This window comes from Gymnoscopelus braueri (genome assembly GCF_963280865.1).
Source record: "Gymnoscopelus braueri genome assembly, chromosome: 20".
Lineage (NCBI taxonomy): Eukaryota > Metazoa > Chordata > Actinopteri > Myctophiformes > Myctophidae > Gymnoscopelus > Gymnoscopelus braueri.
In genome coordinates this window covers 30,562,227-30,586,830 of record NC_137622.1, presented here as the reverse complement: position 1 = coordinate 30,586,830, position 24,604 = coordinate 30,562,227, and the positions used below count along the sequence as shown (strand labels likewise).

The 24,604-nt window shown below is 43.1% G+C and overlaps 1 protein-coding gene across 5 annotated transcripts in view; it reads right to left on the bottom strand.

The window, feature by feature from the left end:
• Positions 1–929: 929 nt before the first annotated feature.
• LOC308076280 (LIM and calponin homology domains-containing protein 1-like) overlaps positions 930–24,604 on the bottom strand; it is a 125,821-nt gene continuing 102,146 nt past the window's right edge. For 3 of the 5 annotated variants that reach the window (XM_080416496.1, XM_080416499.1, XM_080416498.1), the window contains 15 exons: positions 23,227–23,815; positions 20,228–20,575; positions 18,743–18,854; positions 17,823–17,908; positions 17,066–17,168; positions 14,346–14,417; positions 13,733–13,761; positions 10,227–10,319; positions 9,213–9,386; positions 8,926–9,017; positions 7,349–7,513; positions 6,429–6,527; positions 4,924–5,032; positions 4,290–4,392; positions 931–3,049 (listed from right to left, as the gene is read on the bottom strand). In XM_080416496.1, coding sequence (XP_080272622.1) covers positions 3,024–3,049; positions 4,290–4,392; positions 4,924–5,032; positions 6,429–6,527; positions 7,349–7,513; positions 8,926–9,017; positions 9,213–9,386; positions 10,227–10,319; positions 13,733–13,761; positions 14,346–14,417; positions 17,066–17,168; positions 17,823–17,908; positions 18,743–18,854; positions 20,228–20,575; positions 23,227–23,815 — 2,200 coding nt within the window. In that variant the 3' untranslated portion in view covers positions 931–3,023. Of the gene's footprint in view, positions 3,050–4,289; positions 4,393–4,923; positions 5,033–6,428; positions 6,528–7,348; positions 7,514–8,925; positions 9,018–9,212; positions 9,387–10,226; positions 10,320–13,732; positions 13,762–14,345; positions 14,418–17,065; positions 17,169–17,822; positions 17,909–18,742; positions 18,855–20,227; positions 20,576–23,226; positions 23,816–24,604 lie in introns of all 5 variants that reach the window. The other 2 variants (XM_080416495.1, XM_080416497.1) reach the window with 2 other exon arrangements.

Sequence of the window (24,604 nt, the reverse complement as noted above, 5' to 3'; positions counted from 1 at the left end):
AGACCTGGCTGTCGGTTGGGCAGAAACCTTGTATCTCCACATTTCTCAACTTCAACATACTAGTTGTAGCACAAAAGTATTGAAAACAGCAGATCTACAATCTCTCAATGCATTGCAATGCGACAAGGTTTCCTCCTAATAGTGACGACGTGCACTAGTTCTCAGCTCTAATGTCGAGGTCGGGACCAAGATGTTGAGGTTCATTCTAGCTTACCTGGCTGGACAACAGGTAAATATGTGGTACATAAAAAGCAAAAGAAGAAATACGACGAAGAGTGTCTATAAGAAGTGGAGTTGGGAGTCACTTTACCTAAAAAAACACTAAAACATGTTTAGGTGTAATGATGGGTCTTATTTGATCTGTAGCATAGGCCTATAGACTTTTTTGTTGTTGTGAGTTTTGGCTCTCTGGTAAAAAAAAAAAGGAACCAAACAAATCACAAAAAGCACCAACCATTTAGGCTAAACGATTATCTAGTAATGACATGGTGTCTAGTTACTTTATATACTTAATAGATTAGTCAAGAATATTCCACTCTTTACTAATCTGAAGCCTGCAGGTATACCATTTTATTCTCCCTCGGATTCTCAAATCCAGTATGGATCACTTGAAATCAGCTGTTCTTGTGCAATCTTGAGAAAGTATGAGGCCCAACGCTGCAGTCCCATGCAGCATTTCCTCCCAAATTTGTACCGTGCAGAAATGACTTAATTCCGTTAATCAACATGTTTAAATCAAATGCAGTTGTCAACTTTTAAAAGCCTTTGTAGGCGCTAATATAGGCTGAGTATTCAATAAAGTCTCTCCAAATTTACATCATGCAAACATTTTATTTATAAGGAGGAAAGCGTCCAGGTTCATTGTTTAATACAGTATTTGTCAACATTTTATTTGTTGTCAGTGTGGCTGAAAAGCAACATTTAAAAGCAAACATGACAGACACAAGTTAGTTAAATTTCTTTTTTATTTATAAACATACAGTATGCTATAAATGCCATCGCATTTTAACATCAAATGAATCTATATTTCGGATAGTGTTCAAGTGAATATTACAATAAATACAGAACAGAAGTCAAAGTAGGCTATATCATTCCCAAGCTATCGACTGTTTGGATTTCTCTGTCTCAGACATCCCCCCTAAACAGACTCAGCCGCCAGATTTATTTATAAACTAAATAAGAATCATAAAAAAAAAAAACACAATCAGAACCGAAACTTAAAAATACTGTATATTAGCGAAATGACCCCAGGGCAGAAGGGTGTGGTTGTGGTCTAATAGACTATAAGCTTTATAGGACATGGTTTGAACGGTTCAGGAAATCCAGAAAGAATACAGCTATTGGTTGCTTTCGCATAGCAAATCATTTGGTATAGGCTTAAAACGTGCATTTTACATATCCACAATGATTACCAATTTCATTTCATACAGTTTCAAAGTAGCAAGTGACCTAAAATGTCGAATTGTCAGTGACAAATCCTTAGTTTCCTCCAACCAATATTGCACAAGTGCAGCTGCTGGTATGTGTGTTTGTATTATTTTGCCATTAAACTATTATGCAACATGAACTGGTGAAATTCTTTTAAATTAGTCCTATTACTGAGCATTTATCAAAATTATTTCCATTATAATAGCATACAGAAGCCTATACTTAGCTATAGAATAAAACAGAAAAAGTCTAAGATTTCCGTTGCAGAGACTGAAGCCTACCAAATATCTCCAAATAGGTATTCTGTTTTCCTTTGAGAGAAACGGTATGACAAGCTACATCACTGCAAATCACAAAATGATAATGAACGATGGTAGGGTTTCACTTGTGTAAAAAAAAAAGAAAAAGAAAAGAAAAAAGCTTAAAATAACATGGTGTGTAAGCTAGGATGGGCTACAGCCTTTCTGTTGTCTGCATTTTAGCATTAATGTTCAAAACTGTCCATGGGATTGACACCATTTAATTGGTGTTTCCTTCCAAGGGGCCCATTCCCACCTGCTTACCTAAGGCACATTATTGTTTCCTGACATTCTCCAAGCTGATAGCAACCCATGTCATTTTCTTTTGTAGCAGAAACATACGCAGATAACCTGATGTGACCGACACATTAAATAGCTCACAATTCATGTTATTGCCATATTACCGAAGCAACATCAAAAATTTAAAATTAAAAGCAAATATTTATTTCCAAGCAAAGACTGAGACACAATTACAGGCCAAGGTGATGATCGTGTGGAACTAATAGCGCATAATGTGGTTGTTTGATCTGTTAAAGCTTGCTAAAGCAATGTAAGGAGCATCTGAACTGCCTGCTTCAATCATCAAGAATGTCACCCTGGATTTCACTTCTTTGCAGTGACTCAAAAATGAGGAAGGAAGTTCATATCTCTCTCAAACAATAAAAACAACCCATATACTGTAATGGAATATCCTTCCATTATTCTTATGTCATCATATTCCAGTATTCCATATTAACTGTAAGGGAAAATCTTCACAAATGTCTTGCAAAGAAATTAGAGGCTAATCTAATTATACTTAACAAAAGACTAAGACCTGGATACCAGTGCGTTATTGTATTTCTTTCCCCCCATGCACTTATTCATTACCCCTCACTGTGTTCGCCACAGTACTCGTGTAATACCTTTGAAAAAAAGCCGTCATGGGTTTTTCCAGTGAAGGAGCACAATTTCAAAATGGCGACTCCATGCTGGAGATTCTCTTGGTGCATGGCCAAAAGATAAGCGTCTGTTACGTGATCGTTTATGGACCAACCAGATCCATAGGATGAATTTACACATCAGGTGACACAAACACACACAATTTTAACATTTTGATCTCAGTCCCTATTTGGCCCATGTAATAATAATAATCGTCGTCATCATCATCATCATCATCATCATCATAAAAATCGATGGTGTATGAATTGCACAGGCTGCAGAGATCCCGAGACACAGAGCTTCGGAGGACAACAATTTATAGATAATCAGGGAAAGGATTTCTCGGAGAGCGCCCAGCTCTCTCTTGACCAGGTGTCATCACAATGTGGTGGGCTGTCCAGCCGCTTTAAAACAAAGAGAGAGAGAGAGAGACAGACAGTCAGAGAGAAAGAAAGACAGAGAGGAAATAGGAAAACCATAATACATAATAATTTTTCTGAGATTAGACCAATAGCAATGCCAATAGGAAGCGTGTGCTTGTCAACATGCATAGCAGATCGATGTTATGATACGGTGACTTCCTGTGACTGTGGTTCAGGGCCTTATACATCCTGCTGTGTGTATACTGTAATTATAGTGGATTACAGTACTGTAGACCATTGGTTCTCTCAACCTGTGGGTCGGGGTCCCCACATGATTTGGGGGGGGGGGGGGGTCAAAATCTGGCCAAATTGTCGAGGCAAAAATTTTGAAAATATCCAATCTACAAGCTCACAACACCTCGCAACGCAATGTGTTGTGAGCTTGTATATCTGCTATTTTCACAATATTTATCTGTGGAACCGAGTCAAACTAAATGTAATGCCTCAACTCCTACATTCCATTGTCAGGGTGGGGGGGGGGGTTCCCAATTTCAAATCTGATTATTTGGGGGGGGTCCCCGATTCAAATATGATTATTTTGGGGGGTCACAGCCTGAAAAGTTTGAGAACCGCTGCTGCTGACTTTGTCGCTACAGTATTTCCCCTCCCTCCCACTTCTTGGCTGGACCAGGTCTGTACACAGACCCTCATGGGTCAATTTGTTAAATGAACACCTCTGTGCTCAGCACTCTTTCATTGTCTCTGATGTTCCTTTATTACCGAGTACTGGCTTCCTGTTCTACTGTTAGCATCTTGGTTAAATACATGGTCATGGTCATCTTAAATGCCAATATTAAATGCAATGTAATGGTAAAGTAACTTAACACCACTGTCCTGCTCTGCACTATACTTAACGGTAAAGAATCTTCCATTGGGTCTATATACAGTAAGCATACTATGTGTTTAGCTTGCGTTTATGTAGCGAAGCATTGCAGAAACCAGCATGCAATCCTGGAAGGCAGCACACGTTGAAAGTGGGCCAGTATTGAATATGTTTGAAGCCTTTTGTAGGGCATGCCTTCCGCCCACGCACAACTGAACAAAACAATGCGGGGGTCCTCGGGACCCTCGTCGAGAATTTATTTGGGAACATTATCTACGTGCGTGGGCAGAGAGAGAGAGAAAGAGAGAGAGAGAGAGCGAGAGCGAGAGCGAGAGCGAGAGCGAGAGCGAGAGAGAGAGAGAGAGAGAGAGAGAGGAGACAGAAGAGACAGAGACTCACAGCGGGAGCGGATGTAGCACTGGTGGCAGTTGAGAAGGCCATTCCTGATCCTGACGTCTGTCCCTGTGGTGGTGTCTCCCAGTTGTCCTTTACACACCCCACACTGAGAGACAGACAGACAGACAGACAGGGAGAGAGGGAGGTAGAGAGGGAGAGAGGGAGGTAATGAGAGAGGAAGAGAGATACCCAGAGAGTGAGAGAAAGAGAGAGAAACAGAGGGAGAGTGTGAAAGAAAAAAGAGAGGGACAGAGTGAGAAAGAGAGTGAGCTCTTTTGCCCCCCCACACACATAACAACTACTGTTGTGTAAAACTGAAACTTTACTAACATTACATCAATGTTTATATGATTTCACGTTTACATTTAATTGCGTACAGCTAACAGGCCAAACCAGCTCAAGTGTCTGCCTCAGATGTGTACCGGGCTCACATCAACAAAACATTTATAAAACGCAGGTCACCTGCAAAATAATTATCAATGAAATGTCCACACACTGAAAAATGTATGCTATGCGGAAAACATTTGATATTATAATTAATTAATTAAATTCTAATTAACATTATAATTTTTTGGCTTCTGTTTCCCCCCAGAATATGGATGCTGGGGTTCAAGTGGTTAAAGCAGTGGATTTGTACCTTGAAGCAGGTGATGTGGAAGTAGAGGCTGAGGGTCTCAATGATCATGGCCGCTCCTTTGCCCAGCGGTTGACCACAGCTGGAGCACAGCTTCTTCCCACTGACTGACCTGAAGGATGAAGAAAGTCAGGGACAGAGAGATGGGATATGGGAAGAGTGTGTGTGTGTGTGTGTGTGTGGGTGTGTGTGGGGGTGGGGGGGGGGGGGGAGTTGGAGAGAGGGCGGTATGTGCAGTGAGGTTAGAGAGGAACGAGGGAGAGCGGAAGAAGGAGGGAGGGAGAGTGAGGGATGTAAGGATTGCAGAGAGAGTTCAAGTTAATTCATTATAAAAAAAAATATCTGCAAACTTGTATGGTTTGAACTGTCAGCTTTGAACATTTAAATTGAGTATACTACTTTGGCAACAGATAGGAGACAGAAAGAGAGGGAAACGGAGACTGACAGAGAGGTAGAGTTCTCTTAGGCTTGTGATTAATCTGGCACCAGACATCTGAATGACTGTACAAAGGCAAAATGACACCAGACTGTGCAATTCAAACCCTGGTAAAAAAGTAGATTGCATCATGTGTTGTTCAAAGTGTCAGCAGACATCTTCAAAATGTCCAATAATCCACAGAGCTTGCGATGTGAACAAACATGGTTCATTTATAGGGGGGGGAAAAAAAGATGAAAAGAAAAGTGTGTTTGGAGCTGAAGTGTATCGTCTTCCTTTATGCGGAATGTTTTCTCGTCTGTTATTTTAACCACACAAGCGACCCCATTCTGGCCATGTCATAAGGTGAACATTCTGCAAAAACAGGTGAACGTTCAGCGAAAATAGCCGCTCTACAAGCTCACAACGCGACGCAACGTGTATTGTGATGCGTTGCTTTGTAAATCAGCTATTTTCGCTATGTGATGTACAATGAAGTACATAGGTTTTAACCCATTTAGACCGGGAAATAATCGGTGTCATTTTTTTTTTCTTTGGCTATTCAAAAATAGCAGATCTACAAGCTCATAGCGCGGCACCGAGTGCCGCGCTATGAGCTTGTAGATCTGCTATTTTTAAAAAATCATGAAAGTTTGAGCAAATCTTTGAATATACATATTTTTTTAAAGCAAACATTTGAAACTCAAATCTTTGCTTCTGGGGATTCTACAAATGTCTTCTAAATCCTAACAGTAAAAAAAATTTAAAATTATGCTGCTATAATATCAGTTCTCAAACTTTGCTCATGTTTTTTTTCAAAAATAGCAGATATACAAGCTCATACAGTGCCGCGCTATGAGCTTGTATATCTGCTATTTTTGCCAAAGAAACAGAAACAGCCAAAGAAATCTAAAATGACAGATATGTGTTCCCGGATTGAATGGGTTTCAGTGGTTAAGCTGCATTTTCCATCAAGGTGGGAGGAAAAAAACAAAACAGGAGGTGGTGAATCATAAAATGACGAAGCAGTAAATGTCCCCCCCCCACCCCCCCCCCCCCCCCCACGTGGGACATCTGTAGTGCAGTATTATACCTGTTTGGAGTTGGAGGCTGCGTGTCTGCTGGAGGCAGCGGGCAGGGTGAGGGTGACTTAGGCAGGCTGCGGCCCGTGTTATTATCAACGGGGCCGCACCTAGAAAATGGAAAGCAACATGCAGCATGACGATGATGATGATGATGACATACCCGCCAGAATGCTCCTATTGGCTCCCACACCGAGAAACGTAACCAATCCGAGCCAGAGCGTGGCCGGACGCCATGAAATCTAGTTACCATGGGACCAGAACCCCAGCCTCATAGTTTTTTCTGGATTTTGTTTGCGTGATAACCAGGGATGTAAGATGTGAGGGTTATGTGTTGCAATATAATTCTTATAGGAGCCACGGCTGAAAACAGCACCTTTAATGTCATGGAGTATAAAGATTTACTTCATGGTGAGGGAGAAATGGGAGATCATTACAAAATAAAACTAAAATGATACGAGACGCCATCTGGTGGCCATATAGGTGAATTATAATAGTCAGTCTGTAAAACATCCCCTTCAACCCCCCTGTAAGGTCTAAGTCAAAGACCTTCTAGACCACCCAGGAAAAAAAGTAAATGACAATAATAAGGAGAAAAATACCAAAATCATATACAAGTGCTGCGCTGACAAACACTTATGTCATTACCTTCTACGCAGTTCCCCCCATGTAAAGTCAATGTTTTTGGTTTGGACTTTACCAATGTACTTTGGAAGGGTAGATGTGAACCTGTGAATGCTGTTCCACATGCTCCCCAATGCTTAAAGCATATTAGAGCAGTAATACCAAAGAAGGCACTCTATACCAGGATTATACTGTAGGTATGACAGGAATGCCCATTGCAGCTCAGTAAAGCATTTGCTTATAGTTTATTTTTATTTTTTAAAGTACCTAACTCCAGCTCCACCTCCACCCCTCAACAGCCACCCACCTGCGGTCTCCAGATGTCTTGCTGTGCTTGCGGCCATCCAGCTGTTTCTTGTCAGGCGTCAGGGCCTTGTTCTGGGGTGTCGCCTGGGCAATGGGTGAGGCCATGAGGACTCTTTGGCCATTGGGTAAACTCTGGCTGAGTGGCTCTGTCTGGCTGCTCAACGAACTGAACAAAACAGGATAAAAACTCACTTTTGAGATGTATTGAATTACAAAAGAAGAAAACACACGCCATGCAGAGCCCACGATTTCAATCTTTGGCTGGAGGGCGTGGGCCACTGGTAAATTGCACAATGTTTTGATGCTAATCCTTCTGTTGTAGTCTATGGATGTCTTTATCCTGCTGTAAATCCAACAAATTTCCTCCTCAAGGATCAATTTAATGGATAATGTTTCATATTATCGTGAAAATCGGGACATTTGCCTTTGCACTGGCTGTGATCGAATTAAAAACAGACAAAAGCTACAATACAAAATCAATCACCAAAAGACACAAGGATTGCAGAGCTTCCATAACATATTCCAGCTGATGTTTTAATAAAATAATGCTCATATCAGTAACACAGTGTTATATACAGGAAATAATGTATGACATTGCTATGTGTTGGTTTCAGTAGATCTCTACAGGTGTGTGATGTGTAATGTGGTTTTGTTGTGTAATGGTTAACTCATGTTCAGACTGTGTGAGCTGAGTAGACACGGAGTAAGCACCTCATGTGAAACAAGCATCCATTGTGCTATTTGTTTTGCGCATTGTGCTTGTTTGTTTGTTGATGTGGCCACAAGTCTGCACTTAAACTGTGTTTCACATGGACTATTGTATTTCTTTTGGTCTACTCTTAGTCTGCTAAAATGTGTTTAGTTATAACACGTGTTAAAGCAGCACAATGTAACTTTCCTCTTCTAGCGTGGATTTGAACAATGGTTTCCTGCTTAAGTGCTGAAATCTTCACCATTGAGCTAATAGAGCCTACCTGCTTGCTCAGGGGCTAAATTGAATCTTGGTCATCAGGTCAAAATTTGTGTCAGATCCTGTGTGTCAGGTGAGACATGACCTTTGACACAATCTAAATGTCTCAATAGAAGAGCAGGGAGACAAAATACCACCCCAATTGTATAAGTTATTATATTGTATTAACATACTCTACCATAGAGATTGGACAAAATTACATTTTATTCATTAAAAAGGTTACATAGTGCTGCTTTAACAATGTTATTCCATAGCCTTTTAAATGTGTTTTATTTTATTTTATTTAAATATTTTATGCTCCAATTTCTGTTCAGAACTTTGTAACTCTACTCTTCTTGTTCTAAAAAGTGCAATACAATAAAGTTATTATTATTATTATTATTATTATTATTATTTAAACTAGACTGAGGTAGTGAGGCAAAATATAGGTGAGAGAAGGTTCGACGTTACTATAAGGTAATGAACTGGTCAGGTAGAATTAGGCCCACAACCAGTGAACAACCAACATTTGTTGATATATTACTGCCAATGCAGCCTTTTTGAGTGACTTCCAGTTGACACCATATTGACACAGGTAACTCAAAAAACCAAAACCTGCTTCCACCAACCTTCTTCCTGTTTTCATGCTCTCATCCGCCGTGCTGATGTCACTGCTCCTGTCGTCTCGTCGCTTCCATTCCACGCTCTCCGTGCCCCCCCTCTGTGCCATCCAATCAGAAGACAGGGAATTTAGTCAAACGACCCCAAACAATGGGCAATGTGGGTGGTCATGCGCCGATGACTACGGTATGTACGTGTCTGTTTCAGGACGTGTGTGTACAGGACGTGTGTGTGTGTATGTGTGTGTTTGTGCACAACATCAATCAGTCAGTCAGTAATTCAGTAATTCCTTCACCGTCTGTCTTTCCAGCAGCTCCTGCTTGCGTTCCCAGTCGGCCAGCGATCGAACGATGGCGTCCTGCGGCTGGGCGCAGGTGGAGACCGTGGAGGGGTCTGCCGGGCTGGGGGAGGGCGGAGCAGGGGAGCGAGGGGTCAGCGGTGTCACCGTCTCCTCTAGTATCCTCATCTCCTGTCAGGAGGTGATGGGAGGGGAGTTAAGAGTTAGAGTTACGCGATAATTAAGCTAATTAACTAATGATATATGTGTCTTAGGAATTCACGTTGTAAGATAGTAAGTCACATTTCACCACTGTTGGGAGGAAACCTTGTATCTCCGTATTTCGACTTTTTAAATAATTTCTTTAACTAATTTAGAGTAGCCAATTAATTCTTTTAACCCCTTTTCTAGTGAGGAACCCCCATCGGGAGGACGCAGTGCCTCCATCCCACTCATCCCGCCCCAACACTCCCTGCTGACAGGTGCCACCGCAGCACATAGGACTAAGGAGTATGTGCACTGACAAACATCACCCTCCCTACCCTATACGAATAGACGTTCGTATAGGCGCTCGACATAGCTGGATGCACCACGGTGGATTCGAATCCCTAGACTCTGCGGTGGTGGGCAGGTTCTTTACCATTGTGCCACCCGAGCGCCCTGTGTTTTTGTAGCAAAGTAGTGAAAATAGCCGATCTACAAGCTCACAGCCCCTCGAAGCAAATAATTGAAAGTGTTTAAGCGTGTCTGTGGGTTTTATAAATATTAAACCAATGAAAAGTATTAACAAGAGCTTGTGACTAAATAATAACTAAACAGGATATTTTTTTCATTTTCCTGAAACATTTTGATAAGTCGTAATTGAAGGGATTATTTTGCGGTGTGCACGCACGCACGCACGCACGCACGCACGCACGCACGCACGCACGCACGCACGCACGCACGCACGCACGCACGCACGCACGCACGCACGCACGCACGCACGCACGCACGCACGCACGCACGCACGCACGCACGCACGCGCGCACGCACCTCTTCATGGAACTTCCTCTCCTCTTCAGCCACCTCTCTCTGGGCCCTCTCCCACTCCTCTTTCAGCTTCTTCTGCTCACAGTGGTACTGCTCCTGTTTCCACGGCAACACAGAGATCACATACAGTACAGCAGCACAGAGCATCACGCAAGAAAACCAAGAGGGAGGAATCATTTTGGTGAATGACCTGGCAAAATTCAGGTTGAGCACAATTTCTTTTTGCTGAAATGTTCGTCTATTTATGACATGCCTAGAATAGGGAGGAATTCTAGGGTTCATGTGGTTAAGGTATTCAGACTGTGGGACTCTCGAGTTAGCTGACACTGGTAGGAATACACCTTAAAGGAATGCTCGTTTTGCCTGCCTTAACCCTTTAAGACCGGGAACGCATCTGTGAGTCATTTTAAGATTTATTTGGGCTATTTTAGAAAAATCGTGAAAAGTTGTGCAAATCTTTGAATAGATATTTTTTTTAACATTTGTAAAATATTTTGTTCCAGGGACCCCCAGAAGCAAACATTTGAGTTACAAATGTTCGCTTAAATATATATTCACAGATGTGCACACATTTTTCTGATTATTTTAAAACAATAGCAGATCTACAAGTCCATAGCGTGGCACTCGGTGCCGAGCTATGAGCTTGTATATCTGCTATTTTTTAATAGCCAAATAAATCTAAAACTGACAGAGTCAGAGGCTTGCCCGGTCTAAATGGGTTAACAGTTTCAGACAACAAGCTTAAGGCTGACTTCATGTGACATCATGGCTGACATTTGCTAAAGTCCGACGCTCTGACAGCAGCTAGAGAGAGAAATGCAAACATGGAGACGCAGAAGCAGGCTGAGAAAAAAAGCAGAGCATGCAGGGCTTAGGGTTTCTACACACGTTTTAGTCCAAAACTCTTCCCTGACCTTTTGGCCAAGCATGCTGGCCCATAATAATATGCATGAAGGTTAATTCTCCACAAACAGATGTTATAAGGATAACGGTGTCAAATACATTTCTCCTGACTTTATCAGAACCTGTGTAGGAACCCTGAGAGCAGTACAGACAGAGAAACAAACAACAGGAAGGGAGGCAGGTCAAAGGTCATCCATCCACACGCTGGTCATTCATCCGTTTTTCAGCGCATCTCAAATGGAACAGCAGACAAGCAGACAAAAATGTGCTTTCTTCCCTGTTGTTGTGAGAGGCACACGACACGTGTGACTGTCACATTCAAGATGATGGGATTGCCAAATGGGGGAGTGCAGTTTTACGAGCTCCAACAGGTTGAGTGCGCCTTAAAAACAGCTTTGGACAAAGGAGGCTGAATATTGAGATGCACGTTTGGTTGCGTGGAGGAGGAGGAGGAGGAGGAGGAGGAGGGAGAGGTTGGTCTGGGCAGCAGCAGCAGCAGCAAACCTTGGACAGCAATTTCAATGCGTGTGGGTGGGTGTGATGTGAGACACAGGCAGCATACTGTACCACCAAGCTATTATAGGGCTCTTCCATTGCACAGGGCTGCCCTCTAGTGCTCAAAGTGTCTATAACAGTAGCCAAGCTGTGACTTTGGAGTTGACTCATACACGCTGATAGAAAGCAAACATGGAGGCAAGCTTGCAGAGGTTAATGAAGTCCCAAGTAGTATCGTGGTCAGCATGTTAGTGCGTTTCAGTGTAGCCCGACACGTTTAAAACTCAAATGGTGCATCAGAAACTGCCTTGCTTATGCATTCGTCCATGCTTTGTTTTGTCTTAGCAAGCCCCTGCCTGTGTTTATTTATCCAGAAGAACTAGCATGCTAACCTGGCTACTCAATTGAGTTATGGCTAATGGTAAACAACATCACATACTGTATTAGCATATGCCATAAGGTTTCCGTTTCCATGAAGCACGAAACAGTACCAACAACAATATACACAAATGCGGTTAAATCTTAATTTTTTGTATGGTTGCAAGTGTTAATTAAAAAATTGGAACCATGAAGTAAAACTGTTGCTCTGACAGTGTTAGTGCTGTGCTCTCCCAGTACACTAATTGTACTGTATGTTGGGGTAGATGCTTCTGGGACACAGAAGCCGATGTTTTTCATGCTGAAAAACGAACAAAATAAAAAAACTACATTTCATGTCCGGAAAGTTAATGACCCCTTTAGACCAAAACAATAATGGTTCCAATTTGAGTTGTTTTTTAAGTAATTCATCAATCACTATAGTTAGACAGTGCCAGGTATCTGGTGTAAAAGTACATTATATGTAAATTAAAGACCCCCTTTTCGTAAGTTGATGCTCCTGATTTTGAGGCCCAATCCAGGCATGCATCTAGTTAGTATATCAAAGAATATAGAAGCCCAGAGATAAAACATTTTTGACAACCACCACTAAATGGCACTGCGGTAGCGTTGAGGTAGCGCTCTCGCCTAAAACGGCAATAGAATCTTGGAGCAGAGCAGCACAAACCCTGAGCTATAAAAGGAATGACCAATCAGCTTTCATTCCTGGCAATGCAAGTTCTTTGTCGATATTGCGAGCTACACGACCGATGGAAGTCCTGTTAGCGCCATGCTGCCATATAGTTACACAGTGTACCTGCAGCGTGCGCTCCTGCTCGTGCTGCCACCTTTCCTGACGCTTTCGCTCCTCATCCGGGTCCCAAGACCCGCGGGGTCCCCGCGTGGCCTGGGTCAACACCGGGACTGACACCTGACGCACAGACACGTACTGACATGCACACACACGGGTATGCGCACGCACACATGCACAAAACCCGCCCCCCCATGCACTCAACCGCAAACCCAGACACACATACAACAAACACACACCGATAGACAGATATGGACCCCAGCATTCCATACCCGCACACGCACAGACGCGCACACACAGAAACACATCCACCAGGAGAAAGAAAGGAAGGAGGAAAGGAGGGAGGGAGGAGAAATAGTTTCATCTACCACAACAGCACTAATCCAATGCTAGCCAAACGACTCCTACTAAGGAGAGAAAAACACACATAGAAGAGAAAGATGAGCATAAAAGGAAAAGGAGAGCAATGTTGGCCACTTTCTTACAGATTCAGCACCTGGCATGCAAAAGAACCCAACAGCAGCAGCTATACTGAATATAGAACTGTCCCATACGTTCCTTGCATATGGGAAATGCAGGATATTAATCTTCATACATGTAGGCGTGAGCCTTTATTTTACGTCATTGGTAAAACATCAGTGCTAACTACTCTTCCCTCCACAGCCAAAAGAGAAACAACTGTGTGAGTAGAGAAAGTGAGAAGATTCCCTGTCAAAGCTGTGGCTGGTAGGCGGACAGTGTTATTTGATTAGGAGCACTTGTGATGTCATTTGTAGCTACAAACACACAAAAAGTAGTCCCTGCTGTTCACCTCTGTAGGGGAATACTTAAGGCTATACCAGATAAAGAGACATCTGGTAAACCAGAGGAGGGACAGACAGGTAAAGCCTTTTGAGTGCTTGTTGCGCCAGAAGATACAATAACAAAAGTCAGATTTACTCACGTTTACACGATGATCCTTCTCAGCCTCCTCTGTAGAGCAATGTTAAGAGAACAGTTAGTGGGGAAATAAATATCCATCAAATAAATGTGTTACAAAATCACACACAGATATTAACCCTTTAAGACCGGGAAAGCATCTGTGTCAGTGTAGATTTCTTTGGCTATTCAAAAATAGCAAATGTTCGCTTTAAAAATATATATATTCAAAGATTTGCACAAATTTTCCAAGATCTTAAAAAAAAATAGCTAAAGTATAAAATAATGGTTTAAGTTACACAGATGCGTTCCCGGTTTAAATGGGTTAAAAGGGTTACAAACACAACAACATGAAATACTGGTGAATAATGAGACACCTTTACAATAAAAAAATAAAATACCAATGAGTTAGTTATTTGACAGACCCTGAACAAGTGAACAACTGTACATAGAGTTGACATGGATGAAACACCTAAAAAAAAACATAACAGGACAAATGCATAATGATCTCCACCCCAAAACACCCTGATCACGAATGGGAAAGCTAAAACAAAACAAGGGATGGGACTCAGGTCCTGTGTCCTGGCCCCTGGGAAGAGGGAGCCAGTACATTCAATGCTCCTAAGTGAGTGGTTTACCTGGCGGAGCGAAGAATTCCAAACGCTTAGGGTTGGTGGCTGCCAGAGGACACCTGACACTGTTTGCAAGCTCTATAGCAAAACAATGTATGGGTGGGATAGGAGGGAAAGTATGGCGGGAAAGAAATAGGGAGGAGTGATTTTGTAAGGAAGGAGGTTGATAGGTAGGGGGACAGACAGTGTTGTGCAAGTTCACACGAGCTATAGTTCACAGTCCAAAAAGATTAACTAGCTCACGTTCCCCGGTCCTGAATCACTGCCACTACCCACTTCCCAAACTAAATGAATTACTGTATGATATCATAGAATCACAGAGATTGAATTTAAAGGACAAGAAAAAACAATTAGTGTGTTTTACCACTTTAAAAAATTTGTAAAATGCATAAAGTGAAAACAAACAGGTGCAGTAAAGGTATACTGCAGATGCAGTAGACATGTATTATAGCCTGAACCAAATTATGCAAACTATTCAAAAACTAAATATGGCTCCACCCTGTGGTTATGTCCTGTAATGTCATTTAGTAACTGGAAGAGTCACAGCCCATGTGTGTTTGCCCATCAATATCAGTGTGCATGAATTAATGCACAGATTCTTAGAAAGATTGCTCCCATGCTTTGAGAGATATGAGGTCCCGCTGGTTTGACTGAAAAACACAGCTGATTAGAGCAGTGACTTGCAGTGTGCGATCACGTGACTTCAAGTTACAAGTCCATTTTGCACAGGCATGCATGGTGTTTGGCCCTGCTTTTCGTGACATCATTGGTCTTGGGAGGGGTGGGTGGGTTTGTTTGTTATTTTATTTCTTGATCTTTTGTTGTGTTAGTTTTATGTTGTGTATGCGTATGTATATGTATCTTGTTTTTGTTTAGTTTTTATTCATGATGCGGCTATGTATATATATGTTATGCTGGCATAATTGTATTATTAAAAACAACTGATAACAAAAAAAGTCCATCTTTGAGACAGACTGGAGATGGACTTGAACGTCTTTGAGATGTACTTGTAACTTGAAGTCACGTGATTGATCTAATCAGCTGTGCGTGTTTCAGTCAAAGCATTGGGAGCTCACAACTTTGAAAAGGTGCGAGCAATTTTTCTTGAGAGAACGTTCTCCCCAAGTTAACTTTAAAAGTACTGTACATTCTTTCCAAGGATGGAGGCGTGTTCTTTGCGTTCTCTGTATTGAGAAAAGGCCACATTCTAGCTAGCGTCTTTATTCTTTCTTTGTCACTGTTTATTATCACTGCTATTCTTGTTTTACTATTGCAGCTACAAGGCTGTGTTGAGGAACCAAAACCAAAGAATTGTACTCTTATGTACTTGTACACAAGATGTAACAATAACATCTTGAATTCATCCACTTGCAACAGTGAGCCTTCATGGGAGTTAATGTCAGCTCACATTCATTAGTTGCAAACGGATCAATCCAGTTCACCGCTCACCAAAAAACATGAGCACGTTCAATGCTCTTTGAGTGCGTTCATGCACAACACTGGGGACTGATGTCCCGGGAGCTGGGATGGAAAGCAAGATCATTACGGCCTCTCATGCAATGGAGAGTGATTACCAATGTTGCCATAATAGGTACACGATGTACCGCCATGTAGCAAGAGTGATGGGCATACTGCAGTTTATAATCACCACAGAGTATACTCTGCAAAACTTTTCATTTGCCGGAAGCCGGTGTGGAATATTTTCAGTTAATCGCTGCAGTCCACCATTGTAAAATGAATACGCATGATAAAAATGCTACTGTATGTAACATAAAACCCATACAGAGGCAATTAGCCTCTGTAAGCTGCAATATAGCTGATTTATACGTGGTTATGAATCATGTCATGCGTCGAAAATCGCAGATCTACAAGTTCACAACGCGCCACAGTGTGACTAATCGCTGAGCTTGTAGATGGGCTATTTCTGATGTGAGAGACGGAGGAAGAGGCAAGAGAATATCAAGTATAGTCAGAGTTGACGATATAGTAATCTCAAGGGTTAAGCAAATGGGATTGGTATTTAAGATAGTCAAAGTAAAACCCTCACACCTGTTGAACTACTTCTCCAAAGTGAGTGACACCCACACAGCCACAACACTAGAGGGAGCAACCATGATCTGACACCATCCATTAAAGGATGTGTAAAACATCTATCAGGAGACCACAAGAGGAGGTAATTTTCCCATCTCCTTTGTACACATAGTGTTTGTATTTGTATGCTATGTTGATTAATTGAATACGTAGGACCACAATGGAAACAAGCCCCCAGGATGTTTTTTTGTGTCATCCTTTTAGCCTTAATGTCTGACTGTACCATGTGCTGTTTACATTTCTGACCATTTAAGTATTCAATCAATCAATCAAAAGGATGAGGATGGTAACATGGGCCATGAGTCTAGAAGAAACTTCAAGCATCAAGCAGTGACGATCTTACAGTTTTTCCTTTGTAAAATCCGGTTAGTGAATTCAATCCTACGGGTCTCGCTCCGTTACTCCCATTACACTGCAGGCTAAACTGAGTGTGACTCAAAAATGTATTCGTAACCTTTGATCAAAAATGAAACACATTGAAGTGCTCAGCATTGTCCTGCGCTTTACTTTTAACAGCCAAACAGCAAGAGTGCCAGAAAGACAAACTGGGAGGGAGTGAGCAAGGAGTCAAACAGAGGAGAAGAGGGAGTTAATAATAATGTTGCTAGTGGCTGGTGGATGGCAAAGCGTTTTACCTGCTGTGGCGTGGCATGGCGGGTCGTAACTGAGAGATCGTGGATCGGTGATGATCGGTAGACTCTCTTTTCTCTGAGACCACTCCTGGGTACTTTCACTGACCTGCAGTCAGATTTGACACATTATTTGATTGGGCATTGGTTGTTTATGCTGTGAATGCACACAATCTATTATATATTATTGGGGAAAATATTTAATAAAAAAAACTAAATTTCAAAAATGGCAGATCTACAAGCTCACAACGCGTCACATTGCAACGTGTTGTGAACATATACTGTGTAGATCGTCTATTCTCACCACGCGACGTGGTGCTATACAAAGAATAAGATCATAAAAACTGAATAACAGGTCAAATGGGAATTTAAAATAGAAAACACATTACAAGATGAAGTGCTTGTAAAACAGGTGAGTTTTTAGCAGCTTTAGGAATCAACCTACTCAACTTGCCAGGGGAAGGCAATTCCAAAGAGGCTTAATAGTCACCCCTTAGTTTTTAGCCTAGATTTCGGGACAGTAAGAAGGCATAGGTTAGGAGACCTGAGCGATCTCACACTAACCTGACGGCTAAATAGTTTGAAATAGTTTAAAATGTGTAAATGCAGAGTGATGCGTGTTGTCTGTGTCTACTGTATGCGGTGTGACGTCCAACTGCATTAAACAGTAGTTGTTTTTAGTATGCTCTTACTTTACTTTAATGGTTGAGTGAGTGTTCAAATGTCACCGACACTGGTACCTTAGCAGTAAAGTCATTCCTACCTGCAGTGTGTTGGCCTCTGACTGCAGCAGGTTGGGAGCATTTAGTCTACTTGGCACCGTCTGTTCCTGGACGGTCTGTTGGCGTTCTGCAAACACATTACCAAAAGCACTTAGTTAGTAGTTTCCCCCACCTGGATCCACATCCAAAACCCACGCCCATACCCTCTATTTCTTTCATGTATTTGTATTAAGAATTTGGTCATTAAAACATTCTGAAATATTAAAAAGCTATGCCCTTCTGTTATAATCTTCTAGCTCTGCATCGTCTGCTTTCTGAATGGATACTTCAGTCTGAATAGACGTTCTGCTATATCCATTTACACTATGTCTGCGTCCTACAGTATGTTCATGTATGTCGTCGCTAGTCTTGTTTACCAATTATCATTAGGTTGTCACTGCACCAAAGGCCTGCACCCAATGCATACATTATGAACCTCAAACTTGACAACAAAATGCTTCCAATTTTCACTTTACACTGTATTACTGCTAGTCTGTCAAATCACCACTAGGTGGCAGGCTAGCAGTAACATGGGCCCCTAGTAACAGTATCCTAGGCCAGTGGTTCTCAGATGTTTTCACGTCAAGGGCCCCCAAATTAATAGTATTTGACCGCAGGGCGCCATCTGAAAATATTTAGTGCCGGGGACCCCCATACCAGATTTATGTAGTTAAATATTTCAAAAATAGTCTACATTTAAAAAAAAAAATCAAGTATTTTTTTTTAAATATCCCATCTAAAAGATCACAACACGTCGCAGTAGTGAACTTGTAGATCGGCTACTTTCAAATAGCTGACATAGGGGTTAAAGTGGTTAAACAGATGTTTATGCTGCATTAACACATTTTGCTGGGGACCCCCTGGAACCCTCTCAAGGACCCCTGGACTTTGAGAACCACTGTCCTGTCCTATATGCTCAGACCTGTGGATGCAGTCTGCTGTCCTGCAGTGTCACTCTTTGGCTTGTCCTCCTCCAGAGGGACAGTGGTCCGGCCTCCTGTCACCTCCACGCCTTCTCCTGGCTTCTGCAGCTCCTATTAGCGGGGGGACACAAGATGAAGGGTCAGATAAACTGGACATGATGGCTTTAGTTTCCTCCCCTTCCAACTCAGGTCAGAACAGAGCACAGAACTCTCTATTTTGTCAGGAACTCAAAGCCACCTTCTGTAACGGATGCCTCCCCCCATCGTCCGTTTAATGGACCCTCCACTCTGTATCTATTATGTATCTTAAATGTGTGTGTTCGTGTGTCTGTGAACAGCTAATCTCCGGCACCGTTCCGAACATTGCTGGCCCACAATATCCTACCTGACCTGGCGGAGACCTGTGCTCCTCGGAGCACTTTATCTAGTTATTTCATCAGATATTTTTAAGAGCAGTACCTAATCATAAAGTAATGCCCTATAATGAATTCTTTGTCGTATGTCAGTGTTGCACAAAAGTAGCAAAAATAGCCGATCTACAAGCTGGAACTTGTTGATCTACTTTTGAACATTTGAACATTTTTGGATAATGACAAGCCCAAAATAGGGATGCCAGGGTGAAAGTGGTTAAGTGTGTCTGTGTGTGTTCTATAAATATTTAACCAATAAAATGTATTAACACATTTGACTGCCAGAGTTTATTCATAATGTACTCACCCCAGTGCCAGCGATTTGTGTTTTATAACCCTTTTCAACAGGTCACAGAATTGTTATATCCATTCAAATCGTTTGTCTGGCTGTGTTTATAAACACACACGACAGATAGAGAAGCATTCAAAGAGTTAAGTTTTCTCTCTACAACTCCATTCTCTTTCTCTCCGCCTCCCAAATAGGCTGCAAACGTCATATCCGGTGGCTGTCCGGTGGCATATCCGCAGGGCATCTTAGCTTAGCTTAGCTTATGGCCGGGTTTCAGATCGTTGGTATACACAACGATGATAACTGTTCGTCGTCCAGAGTAAAGAAATATACAACCGGAGCTCTCCGTTCGTTTTTTATACCGTGTGAAAAAACGTGTTTTGCCCTATTTTGCAACATTTTTCAAGCTAAAACTGAAACCGGAAACGGAACCCACTGGATTTTGCATCCGGGTGAGTCGGAAGTAAGTGGAAAGGGAACCTGATCTCGGAATGTACAGAAAACAGCGCGATCGTCTATTAAACCACAATTAAACAATAGAACGCAGAACGCAACTCTGGCAGCCCACGGATTAATTCAATAGAAGCAGATCTGCGTCTATGGCAGTCAATTTGTTAACAAGTGCTTGTGACTAAATAATAACTACATTGGATCCATTGGAACACAGGTTCTTTTCTCCTGTAAAATAACGTGTTTGGACGTACAAGGTTTCCACCGGACAGCGACTATATGATGTTAAAACATGTGAGGAAAAAAAACACACACAGAGAGGCTCTTATCCTCACCGTCGGTAGTGAGGTGGGTCGACTGGGCGGGGTGGCGGGGCGGAGCTTAAGGTCACCCTCAAGGGCGTCTCCGGAGCCTGGCGTTGTGTCACCACGTCTCTCTATGGGCTCCGACGACCCCGGCCGCCCCCTGGGAGACGTGCGTGCGCTGTGCATCGGAGAGGCCGCCGCCGCCGCCGCCGCCGCCGCTGCCACGGGCATGTCTGTTGCATCGACATCGTGGGTGACGCGGGTGGGTGTGGGGGGACACGCCTGGAAGCACATCAGGGATTCCCCGTCCTGGCTCTCGGGGGTGGAGGGGCGCTCCTCAGTGCCCAGGACACCGTTGACACGGACCAAGCCGTCAGCCTGGTGAGAAAGGAGAGAGGGGGTTCGTTTGAGGAGTCGCTCCAGTGACGTGGGTAAATACAGTATGCATAACTTGAAAAAGAGAGAGGGGCGAGCACTCGTCAGTTGAATAGTTCACAGTATCTGGTGCACGGTTCTGGCAGAAACAGTATCTTTGAAAAGATCACCAGCACTCTCTTGGTCCTTGAAGAATCTGTTACGGCCTTGTTCCTCAGCGTCATTGACGCTGAGGAACCGTTGGCCGAAACGTCCGTAAGTGATCTGCTGCTGGGGCTACACAATTAAGAAAAGATCCTAAAAAGGACCGAGTGAGTGCTGGTGATCTTTTCATAAATACAGTATGCACACATGTGCACAAGGACATGGCTATTGGTTCAACTTAAAACGTACACGCTTTAACTTAAAGTATTATGATGGCATTTAATAGCACAGTGCTTAGTAAACCTTTTTTTTAGAACGTGATAGAACAGAAACTTTAATTATATTTTAATGGCCTCCTCTCAGCCTCCTCTTAGCACCCATCTATGCCACTCTGAGCCAGTGATGTTGAGTGCGAGAAGCGGCTAAGGAGCATGGTAACTTTAGAAGCCTGTAGCAGTGGTGCTATAGAGGTTGGGTGGGTGAATGCAGGCTCTCAGTCTGCCTCTACCCACCCACACACCCACCCTCCTGCACCCCATGTCTCCATCTCATCTCCTTCCCAAGCAGCCTGTGTATGTGTGTGGCCCCTCTTTGTGTGCTGGGGAGCCCACTTCACATTGAGAGGGCCCTACTTGTCAACGTCTTAAGTCAATAGGGAACAGAGGGCTCCATTCACAGCCCTGGGCTCCACTCTGCTCAGGCTCCTGTGACGAGACATTCCAGAACAGCGGCTCTGCACTTGCCCATTTGGGACAGTAATAACTCCCCCCTCCAAGACACATTAACACACACGAACATGCACACACACACACACACACACACACACACACGCACGCACACACACACACACACGCATACGCTCCGCAAAACTACAAGAGGATGATTTTCATTTCGGCCATTTTCTTTTCCTTTTAAGAGGAAGTAGATCCCTCTTTGAGAGTTTGAATTGTTTGAGTTGAAACATTACATGCCTCTTAGTGGGGAGAGTCTGTTGTTTTCCACGAAGAAACATGACAGCCCATCTCCATGGCGCGTTCTGTGGCATTCTAATGTAAATGCCAAGGGGGCAGTGGGGTGGGGGTGGGGGGGGGGGGGGGGGCGTGGGCTCATCCAACAAACTGTGAGCAGAGCGGGCTGCCAGCTCTGGGAAGAAGCCATGTTCCGTGTAGCCATGCCACCTTTGTTTCCTCTCTCTCCGCTTCGGCTCTGCGGTCTTCACTCAGTACACCACCACTCTATATCTGTGTTTTCTAGAGTTGTTCCAGTACCGATAGCAGTATCGGAAAAGCTGCCGATACCGCCTAAAAGGCTGGTATAGGTGAGTATGCCAGTCTATGCCATTCCGATACCATGTAATTTATCACATGATGAGATTTCATTTACAGTAATATTTTTGAATTGATGTTGCACTACTGTTTTATATTCTTAGTACTGTACAATTGACATTATTATTTTACTAGCTTGGAACTGCACTTTAACTATTATTAATGGACTTCCTAGATCAGTGGTTCTCAAACTTTTTAATTTCAAGGACCCCCATAACTCTCAGAGTTACAGACCTGTAAGGGTCCATTTGGAACCCCCTCAAGGAACCCTGAGTCCAATTTTTTTTATTTTTATATATTATATATATTATATATCATTATATATATGTACTTTAGGAAAGATAGCAGAATGTCTGAGAAGAGCACGGAAGTGCATGTCTCATCTTTCCTTTGAATATATATACATAATGGACTTCACCTGTCACCAATTAGTGCTAATGTGAGTCCTGCGTGTCCATGTACTTTGTCTTGTGTCAAACGTTAAGTGTTTAATACCGGTCTGCCACGACAACATATGCCAAAGCAATTTCCTTGAATGAACCGTATTCATCCCTGCTGACCGAGGACTGATTCCCCCCAGCGCCTCAAGCCTAATTTAAGCTCTGTCGCATGCCGAAAATAGCAGACCTACAAGCTCACAACGCGTCGCATCTTGTAGGTCTGATGAATCGGGCTAAAGTCTGCCTCCTCTTCACTGCGTCCCTCAAAAACTCACAGGTTCCCTCTCCAAAGACAAAATATCAACCCATTTTGCATGACAAGAAACCCCTGTAGAAATGTAGACAGCTTGACCGTTCAAGTTAACGCATGGACAACAAACACATAGAGCTTTTAACCACATGAACCCTTGCATCCCTAGTCTGGGGGCATGTCATAATGGGCAAACATTTGACGAAAATAGGTGAACATTCGGCATACATGGGGGTATTGGTGTAAAAACTAAACAAGAGAAGAGATTTGGTGCAGAGGGAAAAAGGAGGGGACCAAGACTAGACGCATCGTCTTTTGAGTGACGCTGTAGTGTGATCAAGTTGGGCGTTAATTTATGAAAAAACACGAAAAGTAAAAATATGGAGATGGGAGGCTTTTGTCCGACAGCAACGATATATATACGTTCAAGGGTTTAAGAGGTGAAATGAAAAGTGAGAAACAATAAGTAACACGTGTAAAATATGTGGCGCTCACCTTAGATGGTCCTGTGATGGCAGCAGTGATGGCAGCAGCAGAGGGTCGGGTCTGGACGTAAGGCTTGGGCGTCAGTAAAGGCACCGGTTTTGGCGACACGGCTCTGATGGTCGTGGTCGGGGGTTTTGGCTCTGACGAGCGCGAGCGGATCTGCGGCCGGTGTTGAGAGGAGGAGGAGGAGGAGGAGGAGGAGGGGGAGTGTGGCGAAGACGACGGCCGCGCCGCGCCGCCGTCTCTGGGGAACTCTTCCACCCGCGCCTCCACCGTGGAGGTGTACTTGGGGATCGGGGCCGACTGCTGCCGCAGGAACCGCATGGGCCCGTCCAAGTCGGCGCCCGAGGGGTCCGGGGTCGTCGGGGAGGCGGACGGGGACAGGGAGGTGAAGTGGAGGTGTGAGGGGGAAGAGGGGGAGGATGGGAGGTTGGGGTCAGACGACACGCTGCGGTCCAGCAGCTTGGGAAGCTGCAGTCGCTCCATCACCGACTCGCTGATGGAGAAGCGCTGGGCGTAGCGCTGGAGCACGGTCGACGCCTCCTCGGTCGAACGGGCCATCTTGAACGCGTCCCTCAGCTCCTCCTCACGACGCTCCCTGGTGGAGGGAGAGAGGGGGGGAGGAAGGGATGAGATACAGTGGTTTTTGAGTGGTGCTAGCCACTCAAAAAAGGAGTGACTTTGTCCTGGTGTGTGTCTGTGTGTCCGTCCGTCCGTCCGTCCGTCCGTATGAGCACGGCCTCTCTGTATGTTTGAGCACAGCCTCAACAGCTGCGGCTGATTGCAACACAAAGATGCAACCAGTTACACTAATTATACACACACACGCACACACACACTTACACACAACACACACTTTTGAGTAAAAATACTTAAAATGAGTAAAAATACTTAAAATGAGTAAAAACACTTAAATATTAGTAAAGACATTTTAAAGTTCCTAAACTGAGTAAAAAATACTTAAAATGAGTAAAAATACTTAAAATGAGTAAAAATACTTAAAATGAGTAAAAATACTTAAAAGATGTTAAAATGAGTAAAAACACGTAAAAATCAGTAAAAACATTTAAAGTACTTAAAATGAGTAAAAATACTTTGAAGTCATCAAAGTCTGTAAAAAGTAACTAACGAAATGAACTCATGAAAGGCACCACTCTCTTCACACTGGGTGTGATTTTTTGTTACCCTACTACTAGAGAAACCAACATGCAACCTGCACTCTTTGAAAGTGGAAGATCTTTTCTGGGACCTATACAGAACACAACACCTGTATCACAGTACAGCATCTCGGTATCAGTTTGATAGAAAGAATATTGCCTGTATTTATGGAGATAGTTAATTGTATTTTCAATGACAAAATGGGAAATTAATGCTGTCTCATCACTTG